Here is a 14408-nt window from a genome sequence, read left to right as displayed (position 1 = left end):
GTATTTTTGATTCATTAGCAAGTGTTTGGTGTAAAGAAACATGCTCTGTTAATCTCCCTGCCATACTCTAGCAAAATCCAGAAGAAGAGATTTCAAAGGAAGAATCTCCTTCATTCCTCGTTGTGCTACTTGGCTTTCGATCTTCATTTTATTTGGACTTTGATTTGATTTTTCTTTCATTTTTATTTTTTTATTGCTGACTGTTAACAGCTTCTTTATTTTTGTGAATGTGCAGAGCTCTGGAAATTCACCAGAGCCGTCAGTTGGTTTGCTTTCCTTAATTATCTTTTGTACATAAACTTAGACTCATTTTTGAGAACTAATCCATGAAACACTATGAAGAAATAATTTCAGATAACCAGAGATCTTGCTGTTGTTTTTGTGTGCCTGTAATCCTGTTTCTCATCTCCCTTTCCTTGTGTTTCTTGTCATTATCTTTCCAGTTTTGTGCTGTTTTCTCTTAGTCTGGATGGACTTCCATATACTTCCTTCATATACTTTTTCATATATTAGCTCAGTTTCCAGCCGTCTCACCTTCTCTTCCCCTGCTTTGCCATAGTACACTATTTTAATGGTAAATGTGCTGGCAGAAAGGTGATGCTTGCTAAACTCCCTGGGTGAAATCGTGGTCTCACTGAAGTTGACGGCAAAATTCCCATTGACTTCAGTATGGTCAGAATTTCACCCTTTAGCTTGGAAGTGTTCTGTGCTGCTGAGAGCCAAGCGCTCCAGTGAGCTCTGCTTTGCTCAAGGCAGTCTGATTTCATCAGAAATTAGAGCAGAAAGAATGGTGTTACAGGGCCACTGGCTTGGGAAGGAGATTCTTGGCTGTCAAGTACCGTGTTAGCATCTCTCTAGAGAGCTTTGTGAGAAGTTTATCTGAGAGCTTGGGTTGCTTTGCCTCTTGGATTGAGCAAAGTTTGCACCCCATTTTATATTTCTTACTCTTCCTTTCATTTGATGGCATTTATTCAAACAACTTTGAAGTGCAGGATCCCCTGACCAGCTCTGCATGCTCGTTATGTGAGACTGTTAGCTTTGCGGATTATTTTTCGTTTCTTGTTTACAGCCTCATAGGACTTGTGTTTTAAACACTCAGTTTACATCGTTACCTGCGCTTACCTCTTACTTCATACAGTAATATTAGTCTTCACTTTTAAGGATGGCAGGCTTTTTGACCACGTCAAGAGAAATGCTGAGAAAAATGTAATTTTCCTACTATTTTAATGGTAAAGGCAGAGCAGAAATGTACTGAGAGAGAAGTGGGGAGTATGTGAGTATTGGGAAGGGGAAGAGTGTTGAGATAGGCTGCATTGTGAGACAAATCATACTTGTAAATAGTCTTGAAAGTCTGGCTAGCCATCGGGTTTGTTGTTCCCCTAAAATACTTCTCCTACTAGGTAATCTGTAGAGATTTCAGGGGTGTGACCAGTGTATGACAGGAGTTGCTGTCCTTGGGAGGCCTGTCTAATTAGCATGGTGTGTAGCTGTGGCACTTCTGCAGCCATATGCATTCCGGCAGCTGGCTGGAGTTAGTTTAAAACCACTATTAGTTTGGGACTGGTTGGAGGCCCAGGAGGTTGTCACTTTGCTCTGTTAGCAGTCCCATAAGAGAGTCCAGGAGTACTTTCCTTTTAAGATTGTGCAGTGTGGGGCTGGATAGATGCCTACTGTCTTCTTGTCCCCGCGGTGCTCATTTTTTGTCGCTTGGTTGCCGTTAAATCCTTTCCTTTGAATGCAACATTTAATAGTAAAAAGCTTGCAGTGCTGTGGAGGTAAGGAGTACTGAGTGCTGTTGCTGTCATTGACTGCAGCCTTGTCTTGCAGGGAGAGGAGGGTGGGGAAAGCTGGAAGATGGACAGACAAGTACAGACTTGCAGTTCTGATTCCTGTGATAACATCCTTTGCTTTCTGAAGTGCTGACAAGCAGTGGTGAACTAGCTGGGGCTGAAGCTGCCACAGCAGTGGTGTACCATGCCTGCTGAGGAGCGGATCTCTTTGATTTCACTCTGTGGCTCGTGGAAGATGTTATCACTGCTTGCAAATGACCCAAAGTTGGCTAAGATACCGCTAGGTTTAGAGGTGGATGCTTTTGCAAAGGCAAATGACAGCTTTGGTGCTGAGGTGTCTGTAGCTGACAGAATAACAAGCATGTCTGGTGAACATCAAGCTACCACCAGAATTCAAATCTGGGGTTATTTTGTTGATGTTTTGGGTTATTACTTTAAATGCTGACAAGTGTATGGGGCAAGAATCATCTTGGTAGAATTTCCTCTTGTATCTGGTCATGGTGGAGTCATGCCTTGATTTATATCACAGGGAATTTCTAGAATGCCTTTGGATTAGTCACAGCTCCAATAGTTGTGGGGGTTTTTGTTTGTTTGTTTGTTTTTGGTGGTGGGTTTTTTTTTTGTTTTTTGTTTTTTTTTCGAAGTAGTTTGAGCAAAATTGAGTCTTCCTTATGCTGGTGATCTGAGTCTAAAAGCTCCTGTGGTATTTTATTGCAGCCAAGAGGGAGGTCAAGTTGGGTAGCATCATTCAGCATCAGTGTGGGGGGGGAACACAGGACTCACAGAGAAAGTAACTGAAGTCATTTGCACCTTTTGCTACCCCTTTCTCTGCAATAAAGCTAAACTTCTGTCCTGCAGTGGGAGGGGTTAGTTGACTTTTGATATAGTGACCTTATTATGCGCTGTGCTCCATGGTTACCCTGGAGCTGTGAATCATAGAGTGTAAATATCAAATGTCAGTGTCTCTGTTTTTCTCTCTTGCTCACTCTCTTTGCAGGTGTTCAGAACGGACCTGATCACTGCCATGAAGTTACATGACTCCTTCCAGCTGAACCCTGATGAATACTATGTGCTGGCAGACCCCTGGAGGCAGGAGTGGGAAAAGGGCGTGCAGGTGCCAGTTAGCCCAGGGACCATCCCAGAACCAGTAGCCAGGTATAGTTTGGAGGAATGAAAACAAATACCTATTTATGCTAGCAGCTTGTGTCTATGTTGCCTTGGCTTCCTGAGCTTTGTTTCACTTATCTAGCAAGGAAGAATAACGTGTCTCAGCTTTTTGAATGGTTACAGCAGTCAAGAATTAGGTCTCTTCTGCCAATGTGTTGAAATACTGATGTCAGAGAATTATTTTTGGCCTGATGTTAGGATGAAGGGTGATGACAGAGCCTTAAGAATACTTTCCAGTTTTAAACCCAGGCTTGATCTCATTCAGCATTGCTGGGAATTCCTCGTATGATGTGTCCTGTGCTTACTCCCAAGCTGTAGGTTTCTTTTCAAGGTAAAATTAGGCAAGCCAAATTTAAGGGCTAGAGAAAATACAGCATTTTTCTTGCTGTTTTATATATTTTTTGGGTCATTTTATTTACTGAATTAGAACGCTGTTCATTTTAGTTGTTGTGAGAACCATCCAGATGTGCATGTAACAATATGTTAATGTGAGATATTCCTGCTCTTGTCCGAGAAACCCTTATTTACTTTCCCTTGTTTGTTACGCTTAGAAGTTTACTTTTTCAGGTGAAACAATCCGCTTGCAAGGGCAGGAGCATTTTGCGGCCATGTGTCTGTTTTATGCTTAGTTAGGACAGGAGTTAGAAGTGAGGAAAGAATTATTGCCATTTACGCAAGCTAGATCTCTGAGTAAGTCTAGTCTGGTGCATGAGGCGTTACTAAGTGACACACCAGTGCCAACAGGGCCAGAACAGTCTATGACATGCACCAAAAAAATGTTTTGGATACAACTTCTATTAAGGCTTTATCTGGCAGCTTTAGCATCGGAGTAGTGGAACTACAGGAACATTTGTTAGTACTTCCTGCGTTCTCTGTACAAACCTGTATGTAGACCGCTGCACAGCTCCACCAGGTCTGTACAGTAAAGAAAACTTGTCTGCATAACAGATGAACCCTTTCCTTCTTCCACCTTCTGAAGAATCAGGCCTCGGGCTCTGAGGAGAGTTCAGCACTGAGAGGAGAACTCAGAACTTCCCCATCTGCTGTGTACTTCAGGGCATAGCAGCATTTAGTTCCCCCCCCACACACTTGCCCCTTGCTCCACACTGATCTCACCCACCACCTGCCTAAATGTCCACACTTCGTACAAGTGTGCTCACGTTCTCACTGTATTTTCTTAGAAGCATTTTCCAAGCCTGCAGGGAGGCCAGGAGACCAGTGGGCCTTATTAAAAGGAGACCTTCCCAGGTATTCACCAACCTATATCTATCTTACATTTGACGAGGTAGTTTGGTGGTTCTGTCAGGTCCGGGTGCTCACTGAAGAGGGAGCCAGTCTCTGTGAAGGGCCAACAGAGAGTGTGTTCTAGAAAGGGGAAAGGAAAACAGGGTTCCCAGAAGTTTGATGCCAGCGTGGAAGGCACTGCTTTTTTTTTTTTTTTTTTTTTTTTTTTTTTTTTTTTGGTGCTGAGCTGTCTTGAATGCTTGTGTTGGTGAATACCTGCTGTACAGTGGCCTTCTGATGCCTGAGAATTATCCTGTTTGTCCTCTCACGACATATTTGGGAAGCCCTGCCATAGTAATGCTGGAGTCTGGAACTGCTCGTTGTGTAACTGTGAGAGGGAGGGTTGAGATTACTATACTTGAGATCAGCAGTAGTCAAACAGTACCTGGTGTAGAACAGAAGGAAAATATAACACAGAGAGTTTGGTCAGGGTGGTAAGAGAAGCGAGAACGTGTGGGGCTTCAGTGTATGCATGTGCTGAGACATAAGATTCATTTCAGTGTCCTTTAGGTATGTCACAACTTTTCTAGTTCTTCCTTCCACAAAAATAAAGAGATGAAGGTGGTCTGTTTTAAGGCCAAATTACCTTTGCTTGTTTCTTTCGTGCTACTACAGTGTCATCTAGTTGATATGTGCAGCATGCTGCCTAGAGGTTGTAATTTTGATGTAGAGAGGTACTCAGGAAGGAATTTATGGTACAGAAGATTCAATGAGCAGTACCTAGTTTAAAATAAATTCTCCATCAGATGTAGTAGCTTGTAATATTTTAATACTGCAGAGTATAACCAGGGATAGTCCTGGCAATGCTGTTAGCCTGGCAAAATCATTCAGGTTCTTATTCTGCCACAAATCCCTTCTGTACCATATAAGCTCAGAATTCAGCACGGGGCTCGTGTCTATGATTTCTCAGATTTATTATCTGAATTAAACTAGGTGGGGGGAAGAATTAGGGCTGTGCAGGAGACTGAAATAGGTAGAGAGTTCATAGAGATCTGTATGTGCAGATACACTGATCGCAGAGCAGGAGATCTTTCTACTGTAAGGGCCACAGCTGGGAGCAAAATAGAGGAGCAAAAGGACATCCTCCTTGCTGTGAAGCTTAGGCTGTTGTCAGCAGAAAGCTCTGACTGCACCTTGTTGCCGTCTCTCATGTAGGACTGGAGTACAAAGGAGGTCCTCAATACCAGTGCTGCATGAGGAATTTATTTTGGTATGTGCATGTAACTTAGAGAAGGTGCAGCATCCTCTGCTGGGAGGACCACGTTGTGGCTGTACTGACAGAGTTGCCTGGAAGTTAGGAGGCAAATCTACAGCTTGCTAGGAGAACAGCTACTGTCCTTTGCAAATGGCATTTTTGCCCACCGCTCCTGACTTTGTGAAATTGCAGTACTTCAGGAATCTGATGTAAAATAAGTTATGTGCTGTAGGTATTTTCCTGTCTCCAGAACCAGTACATGCTGTTAAGCAAAATTTCAGTTGGCTTGCAGCTCAGATACACTCACGTGTTTTATTTGTTGGTCAACTGGAGCCTCCAGACCCTCAGGGGAGATAGGATTCAGTGGCTACTGATTAATACTTGCAGAAAAGGGTGCAGCATGGGATTAGTGACTGTGAAAGAGGAAATGCAGAGCTGGGATGCCAGAGCTTGGATCTACTTGGGTGAGTGAAGGGAAAGCTGTTGCGAATTGCTGATTCTCTGAGGAAAGTTCTTCAGAATTTCAAAAAGATGACGATGCTGTTGCTACACACACATCCCAAACACCCAGAAGCAATATACCATGGAAATTAATGTCTTTATTTGTAGTTGGTTGGTAGTTAGCAAATGGATTTTGAAGTCCTAAAATAGTTTAATACACGTATATGGCAACCACTACTACATAAATACAGCATCTACTCTAGCTTTAAAGGAGCATGAATTTCAGGTAAGAGTAGCTGAGTTCTGTCTTCCAGAGTTTTCACTGTATTTATAGTTCTGGAAACAAAATGGATTTCTAATCAACTCCAGTTAATTTCTAATAATATTGCAAATCCTTTATAAAATTGTTACATTCTGTTTTCTGTTCCTTTCTCAGTGGTGCAAGATAGGCTTAGAAGATTGCTGTTGATTGTTAGCCACTTAGAATGAGGCATTGGGAATTCTTTAGAAATGGGTTGTTCAGCACCCCACCTACCTAATGTGTGCTTGTCTCTTTGTTTTAGGATTGTGTCTGAGACAAAAGCTGTCACATTTACACGTCCCCGGAAGTATATTTCTTCATCAGGCACGAAGCCTCCAGAGCTGGGTTATGTTGACATTCGCACGTTAGCTGACAGCGTGTGCCGCTACGACCTCAGTGATGTGGATGTGGCATGGCTGCAACTTGCCAATGAAGAATTCAAGGAAATGGGTGAGTAGTGAGCATTTGTGCGGGTTTTATTTTTTGTTTTCATTTTTGTTCTGTCTCAAAGCTGGCAAGCTTAAGAAGAATTTTAAGAGGGGTTGGTGGTGGAAAGAGGTGATAAGAAGTCTGAGAAGCAGCTAATCACCACCTTGGGGTAGCTGCAGTCCTGATGTAATTAAGCCCTAATATGTGTGTCTTCATAACCACCAAGTTATATCTGCTTAGACCAGATCAGAATCTGGCCACATGGTCTTCTATGGTACTTACTGTTTCACAAGGGAATTTTCACGTAATTTATATTTTGCCATCAAGGCTAGCAATCCATGCAGCATTAATCATGTATTTTTCTCTGCAATATCCCTGGCCTCATTTTCAGCTAGTGATGTTCAGTGCAAAGAAACTAGACAAGGAGTCTTAGGAGGTACAGCAAACTTAGGTCAGTTGATCACACAGGAAATTAAGCAATAAAGAGTTCTTGCAGTGGTTTATTTGAGGTTCTTCCCAAACCTTGCTTTGTGTGCTCCAGTTTTGAATCATGAAGAGCAGCTGTCACGGGGAGAGCAAACGTTGCCTTTCTAGGGGATAGGTTGTATGGAGGAAGGCGCAGGGAAGGAACAAGGTTACTTATTTGAAAGATGAGTGCTTCTTGAGTGTATTTCACTACAATTGGAGAGTCCCCAAATCGGCGCAGGACTTTTACTGTATTGTTGGTAAGGGAAAAGATCCTGTGGCAGGTGGAAGAGGTTTGGATGTGCTGTTAAACACTGCTGAGTTGTCTTTGCGTTGTGGCAGTTCCCTGCTTTGCCTAGTCTCAGGAGTTAACATGGCTTGAGCCCAGGTGTGGCATAGCTCAAGACCTGGTAAGCCACAAAAATAGCCATTTATAACTTTTTGAAAGTCTTTCCTTTTTAAACCCACATACGGAAGAAACTGATGAGCCAGACTGGACCTAATCTCTTAAGCCTGTTTTTTTTCAGGTCTCTGTCCAGGTTTGGCACTGAACTTGGAAAATTAAAAAAAATTAATAATGAAGAAGTTGGTCTAAGAGCTTAGGTTACTTTTCCAGGTACCATCAGGAAGGCAGCAGCAGCAAGTGTCTAACTTCTTATAAAGAGAATTTGAAAGTATGTTGTGTGATTTGTAATTGATACCCATCTATGCAATACAGATAATGTACCTTATTCTTGCCAAAACCAGAGGAGATCTACCAAGGTGTTAAACTGAGTGTGATAGCAGTTGTGATAAAGTGCACAAGAGGGGTTCTCTGTCATGCAGACCCTGTACCTGTACATGAAGCTCATAGTACACCACAGATAGTTTCCCTACACGTAGGACCAAGATGGAAGCTGTCAGAAACACCCTGCTTGCAGTGTGGGCATGAGGTGCTGCAGCAGATAGCTCTTCACATGTGGGCACATCATGCTTGGGCATTAAAAAGTGAACTACTTCCTGATGTGCAATTGTAGCCCTTGCTTGATGGTGTCCCTGCAGCTATGAGCTCCCGGTGTTTTCTTTGAAATCTGCCGTGTTTCAGGTATTGAAAACATATAATATTTCTTTAAAAAGCTGTATGTAAACCTTGGAAATGAAGCCACAGCATCTTCATTCCTTTCTTATAAGTCGTACCAATTACAGTCAGTGATGTCTCTCTGAGTTTTATACTTTTGTAAAGCAATAGTAATTGTGAAGTTAGAATTTACTTGCAAACTTGTCTAACTCCTGTGATAGCCTGCTTTGCCTTTGTAACATCTCTGGGCTGCAGGGCAACGCTCACTTGTTCATCAGTGGGATTTGGGGTGTTCCCATTTGCTGCCTTCCAGCTTCTCAGTCAGTGTAGTAGGAAATACACTGAACTCTGCCACAGGTGTTTACCTGTCCATAAGGGAGGTGGATGTACTTCGGTATTCCTTTTCCAACCTGAGATCTAGGGAAGTATTTTTCTTCTCCAGCGTGTGGCTCAGATATTCACAAGGAGAGCTGAAAGGAGGATTTTCATGTTAAAGCACACATTGTGAGGTTACTGTCTTCTCTTCTGTATGTCTCAGTGAGTGTTAGGCATTAGGAGCTGGACAAAGCAGGATGTCATCCTAAGCCTAGGCTTCATTGTAGTGATTGAATAACTTGGAAATTCTTGTTCTAATTGACTTTGCAAGGTGAAAATGAGTACTTTTAATAATGCAGCTTTCTCAGTTTCACATGTGTTTGTGTGTCATGTTTTTGTGGTAAAGCTTGGTGTATTACCAACTTGGGAAGTATTATATCTGTCTCTCATGGCAAGTGAGAAATGCAAGACAGAGGAGAAGCACTGACTGGGCCAGAACTCTTATTCTTTTTTTTTTTTTTTTTTTTTTTTTTTTTTTTTTTTTTTTTTTTTTTTTAAGCCAACCATTATTAGAAACTTTAAGTTTGCTACAAGTATTGTACCAGATTTTGTCATTGTTTTTTGTTCCTTTATTAGGTCTTGGTTCAAAACACTCTCAAGTCTCTGATGTATCCGATATTCAACATTTATGTCGCAAAAAGGCAGCAAAAGCCGTAGATAGATAGATATAACCGTAGAGGCTTTTTCCAAGAAGTAAAAAAAACAGAACAAGTCTAGGAAGCCAGAATTTGAGTGATATTTAAAAAATGATTTGAATACAATGCTTCTGTTAATTTAGTATCGTTACATGACTTCCTGACTTTTTTTTTTTTTCTGTTGGGAAACTGTTTATGCTGCAATGGGCACGATTGTCTAGAAATGAAATGAAATGTGTGTGTTTGGGTGGGGGGAGGCTGGACTATATCTGCTCAGCTGTTGCTCCAAAGCTGGAGTTGTGCGTGGTCATGCATTGTGGTTTGTTTTTAAATAACAAATTCTGCTTCCCAGGGATGCCTGAGCTGGATGAGTACACAATGGAAAGGGTCATAGAAGAGTTTGAACAGCGATGCTATGATAACATGAATCATGCTATTGAAACAGAAGAAGGACTCGGGATTGAATATGATGAAGATGTTGTCTGTGATGTCTGTCAGTCTCCAGATGGAGAAGATGGCAACGAAATGGTGTTTTGTGACAAATGCAATATTTGTGTGCACCAGGTATGGCAGCTAGGGAACTGAAAGGAAGTGTAGGGGTGGTAACAGAAACAGGTAGCCCAACTGCTAAAGATGATAGATTGGATTTTTCCAGTGACAGATGCTGATCTTCTAAGCTGGTGCAGACTCTCTGTTGAGCAATGGGATGAAATCAGAAATGACAGAATTGAGAAATTGTGACAGGTTAGAAGCCTTTTTAGCATGGAACAGCAGATACAATTCTGGCATACGTGTTTTCCTGGCTGCTTCTTAATATAGAAGATGCCTTTTTTTCAGCTTGTCCTTCCTTCAGACTCAAAGGGATTTACTTTGTAACTCAGCATTTGGAAGCTGTGTTGTTCATAGGCAAGAGTGGCATTTACTTGCACATGTTTCTTAGATGTATTTGTACAAACAGTAAAGAAATACTTCTAAGAAAACAGCAAGGTATGAATCTTACCTACAAGCTGTAAGGTATTTTACAAAGTACTCTTGAGAGTAATCTTGATGTTTTTAGACTTATAACAGTTTCATTTTAGTCTCTGATCACATAAAATCCAACAATTGAAGGTTAAATTGAGACTACCAATGGAGGTCTCCATAAAGACAGTTTTTGGGGTGGTTGGGGGGAGTGATTTTAGTTGCTTATTTTGCACTTTTCCTTCTGAATAAGAGGGAAGAAAAAGTGCTTTGGAATAACATTGGGTATCACACAGCAGTGCTCTTGAATTTGTAGTTGTTGTCTTGTGAAATAGATACAGCCCATTTCCTGGTACGTGTAGTCTTTGTGATATTGAACTTCATCCTCTCTCACTGCTTGTGGAGCTGTCTGTTGGCATTTGCCTCACTCTTCAGTGGGGTGAACAAATTCCTGATTGAAGAGTGGGCATTGTTCTTTTGTGTTACAACTGGTCATTACTTCTGTCAGTGAAAGGTCTGTGAGAGGAGTGAATGGGTCATGTGTTTGGCTAAGTGCACGAAGGTGTCCTGAGATTCTTTACAAACTATGTTTCTATAATGTTATCAATTCCATGGGAATATCTTAAGAGTTTTGAAAGACAACGTGTAAACAGCTAAGAAGTAGCATAAATGTGTGCTGTATCCTCTGTCTTCTTTCTCTTTCCTACAACTGAGTACAGGCCTGTTACGGTATCCTGAAGGTGCCAGAAGGCAGCTGGCTGTGCAGGACCTGTGCTCTTGGTGTTCAGCCCAAGTGCTTGCTGTGTCCCAAGAAGGGTGGTGCCATGAAGCCGACCCGCAGCGGCACCAAGTGGGTTCACGTCAGCTGCGCTCTATGGATTCCAGAGGTAGGCACTGACCTGCTAGAGTGCCCATGTTCAGAGAAGCAGATTTTGGGAGAGAAGAATCCGTCTGAAATATTGTCCAGTCTACTGTGTGTTGCTGCAGGGATGAGCATAGATATATATGGTACTTCTTAACAAGGTGGTATCAAAGATTTTCATTTAGATGTAAAATCTAGCAGGATGATCTGAAAAGTAAGTAGTTACATTAACCTTTGTCAATCAGAATTGGCTGTCAGAAGGGATAACTGCTGGCAAGGCTCGTTTAACAAATGCACAAATACCATTTTAGTTTGTAAACCGAAATTGAGGGGAAGTTGAAATATGACAGTGAGAATTCCTATGGGTTCTCGTAATTGAAATACTCATCCTCTGCAGTAACTTCCAATTGATGGTGTTCATTGTGAAACTCTTTTCATGCGGTGAGGAACTAATTTTTTAGAAAGCTGTACTTCAGTTCCTTACAAACTGACTAGCTTTGATCTTGCTCATTTTAAGATTTCTTTGAGATTGCTTCCTTTTTCAGTTATAGGTGTAATAATCACTCTGTTTTTTAATATTTTTTTTCTCTTAGGTGAGCATTGGAAGCCCAGAGAAGATGGAGCCCATTACCAAGGTTTCTCATATTCCCAGCAGTAGATGGGCATTGATATGCAGCCTTTGTAATGAAAAAGTTGGTGCTTCTATACAGGTAATTTAATAACACGAGTGACTGTGTTTTGTAGTTTTTTAGGAGATAAGCCTGATGTGTATCCACAGTCAAACTTCTTTGATTTCGTGTTTGCTTCTATGAACTTAATTGCGCTCAAAGTGCTTTTGAAAGTTAGTGTGCTCTTTCCTTCTAGTAAAGTTGTAATAAAAATAACCACGTTAACCCAGGGACTTCTAATTTCTAGATTGGCTGGTAGGTTTATTAGTACTGAAATTAAAATTTGTTGAGTAGAGGAAAGAAAATATATTTCTGTGATGTATCGTGTACAAAAATGAAGTTTGAATCCTGAATGCTTCTGTTTTGAGACCCGTGTGAATGTCTATTCGGTGATTTATAAGGCAAGTTGGATACTTCAGTGAGAGTTTTACATTGCCTGTAACAAGTGAAATCTGGGCATGCTCAGCACCTTTAGAATTTAAGTCAGTGGAAGTGAAAACCTTTATTTTGATGATTGATCTAGTTGTGTTGTAGGTACTAAACATTGGAGTGATTGGGTTTTCAGGATAGTTAGGATTAGAGTGATTTCAATCTTGGCTTTTATTGCAAAGGAGGCAGTGAAACTATGGGCCTTTCTTTTTTTTTCTGGACTTTATTGTTGGTCCAGCTTTTATTTTACTGAAGACAGTATCTGATCACATAATACCAGGCCTTTGAACACTAAGAAAGAAAGATTGCTCTACTGATCTGCCCCAAGATTCAAGTAAGCCACATGCTGAGGAAATGGGCTCCATTTCCTCCATAGGTTGTGGGTAGATTCTGGAGCTCTTGGTGTTTCCAAGGGGAGGAAAAAAAAACGAAACAACAACAAAACACGGCCTCCTGGCTGTAAATTTCCCAGCTCACATTGCTGTAGAAGCAGTGCCACATTATCATTCTGGCTTCTAGTACTCAACAGAGCTCAGCTTTGATGACATAAAAATGTTTAAAATCTTGAGTGTTTCCTTTTCTTCTGCATTGAGTCATTTGGTGACACTATCTGAAGAAGTTGTAAAACAGCAACACAGCAGTAGTTTCAATGAAACCTGTCAGTCTGTTTCCATTCAAGGAATGTATAAAGTAGTGGGTTTTAAGTAGAGAAAATAAATCTGTCCACAGTATATAAATTTGTAAACAGACTACTGCCTTGCAGATCTGTCCCTTTTCTCTTGGCAGTTGTTACATAACCAAGAGAAACAGTTTTGTCCATTCTCCAGACCTGTTTTGAGGAGTAACGGTAGTAGTTTAAGTTGAACACTGATCAGCTGTGTGTGTGTGAGGGAGAGGGGTGTCCTTGCATAGCTCCTCTGGTAACACCTCTCCCTTCTGCTGACATACACAATGATTGCCCCTTCAGACAGTTCAAAATTTGAAATTATAGAGGAGAAAAGAAAAATTCCAGTTTTTCCTGACATCTCAAAGGAATTGTGTAAAAATCTTGGTATCGTTAAAGCTAGGCATGAGAAATACTTAGATTTGTGTTGTGAAATCTTAAACAGCAGACAAAAATGTTTTACCAAAAAAGAAGTTACTATGCTATGAAGGAATAGCATTACCTGGCTGAACTGGGGGGGGGGAGGAGAGATCCTCTGGAGAGCAATGTTAGGACATGTTCATGGTAACTAGAAAAGCAGGCAGCTGACGGTATGCATCAGACTGGGCAAAAACAAAGCTGTGTATTCTCCTAAGTCCTGCAGATTTTTTTCCAGTGATGCAGAATTGTCCCTTTCCTCCCAGTAAAGCGTCAGCCACGCTAAGAGTTAAGTACTCTAAATGATAGCAGCTTAGAAACTGGCTGAAGTATTCTTTTGTACAGTTTGATTCTGCTTTTGCTGTGTTTGTTATTAACAGAGGAAAAGCCAAAAGATGTTTTTTTGTTGTTGTTGTTTTTTTCCAATTCCTTTTTTATATTTATTATTGAATGTTCATTGGAAACTTTTGCAGTAAAGTTTTTTAGTATACTCTTCATATGCCATCTGGCTGCTGAGTCAACCTGAGCAGGAAAACCCAGGAAAAGATATTTGGCTTCTTTACAAAGTGCTGTACAAACATCCTAGCACAATGCATTTTTCTTTAAGGTTAGATGGCTTGAGTTAAGCACACTTAACATCTGTAACATTGATTTCAACCTCAAATTCTTTTCACTTGTGGGAGAGGTGTGAGTTGATGTGTGTGTGTGTGTGTGTGTGTGTATTTAAATCTTTCCATTTATGACTGGTAATAGCTATGACAGCATTTTGCAAGAAAAAGTTATTTAAAACTGAAATGAAGTGCTGAATCATCTGAACAAGCACCCATCACTCCAGGGAACAGATGGTTCGCTGGGAAGGAAGAAAAAAAATTAGAAAAAAGAATTCTCATTCTCTTGTGCCCCATGTGAAATGAAGGCTGTAGCAATTGAAAGAGTGATTGACCATGGTGTTATATTTCACATTATAAACTTTTGGCAATGGGAAAAAATGTAACCCGTTCAGTTGAGGCCTTTTGGGTAGCATGGGTCCTAGTGCTGGGAAGACTTGAATTAAAAGCATCAAACTGGCCTGGAGCCGGCAAGTTGTTTTTTCCCTCTCTCACGCTGACACAGTGGAAGGGGGAATGTTTTGCTTTGTGTAACACTGTTCTCAGCAAGGTAAGAACACTCCTCTTGTGGATTTGCTGATTATCGAATGGGGGGATTGAGCCAGGGAGGGATTAACCACTCCTGTCCCACGGGGCCACTTGGTTGTTGCCTGGCCTGAAA

The 14408-nt window shown here is 41.2% G+C and overlaps 1 protein-coding gene across 2 annotated transcripts in view; it reads left to right on the top strand.

Moving 5' to 3' along the window:
- Window positions 1–14408, top strand: part of JADE1 (jade family PHD finger 1) — a gene marked incomplete at its 3' end in the record, with an annotated part of 123162 nt that overhangs the window by 100515 nt on the left and 8239 nt on the right. For both annotated transcript variants that reach the window (XM_079534201.1, XM_079534202.1), the window contains exons 4-8: window positions 2788–2945; window positions 6441–6628; window positions 9492–9703; window positions 10819–10986; window positions 11555–11671. In XM_079534201.1, the coding sequence (XP_079390327.1) occupies window positions 2788–2945; window positions 6441–6628; window positions 9492–9703; window positions 10819–10986; window positions 11555–11671 (843 nt within the window). The remainder of the gene's footprint in view (window positions 1–2787; window positions 2946–6440; window positions 6629–9491; window positions 9704–10818; window positions 10987–11554; window positions 11672–14408) is intronic.

This window comes from Tetrao urogallus (assembly GCF_951394365.1).
Source record: "Tetrao urogallus genome assembly, chromosome: 4".
NCBI classification, from domain to species: Eukaryota; Metazoa; Chordata; class Aves; order Galliformes; family Phasianidae; genus Tetrao; species Tetrao urogallus.
Note: the sequence above shows the minus strand (reverse complement) of the source record. Positions and strands in the feature narration are given on the sequence as shown.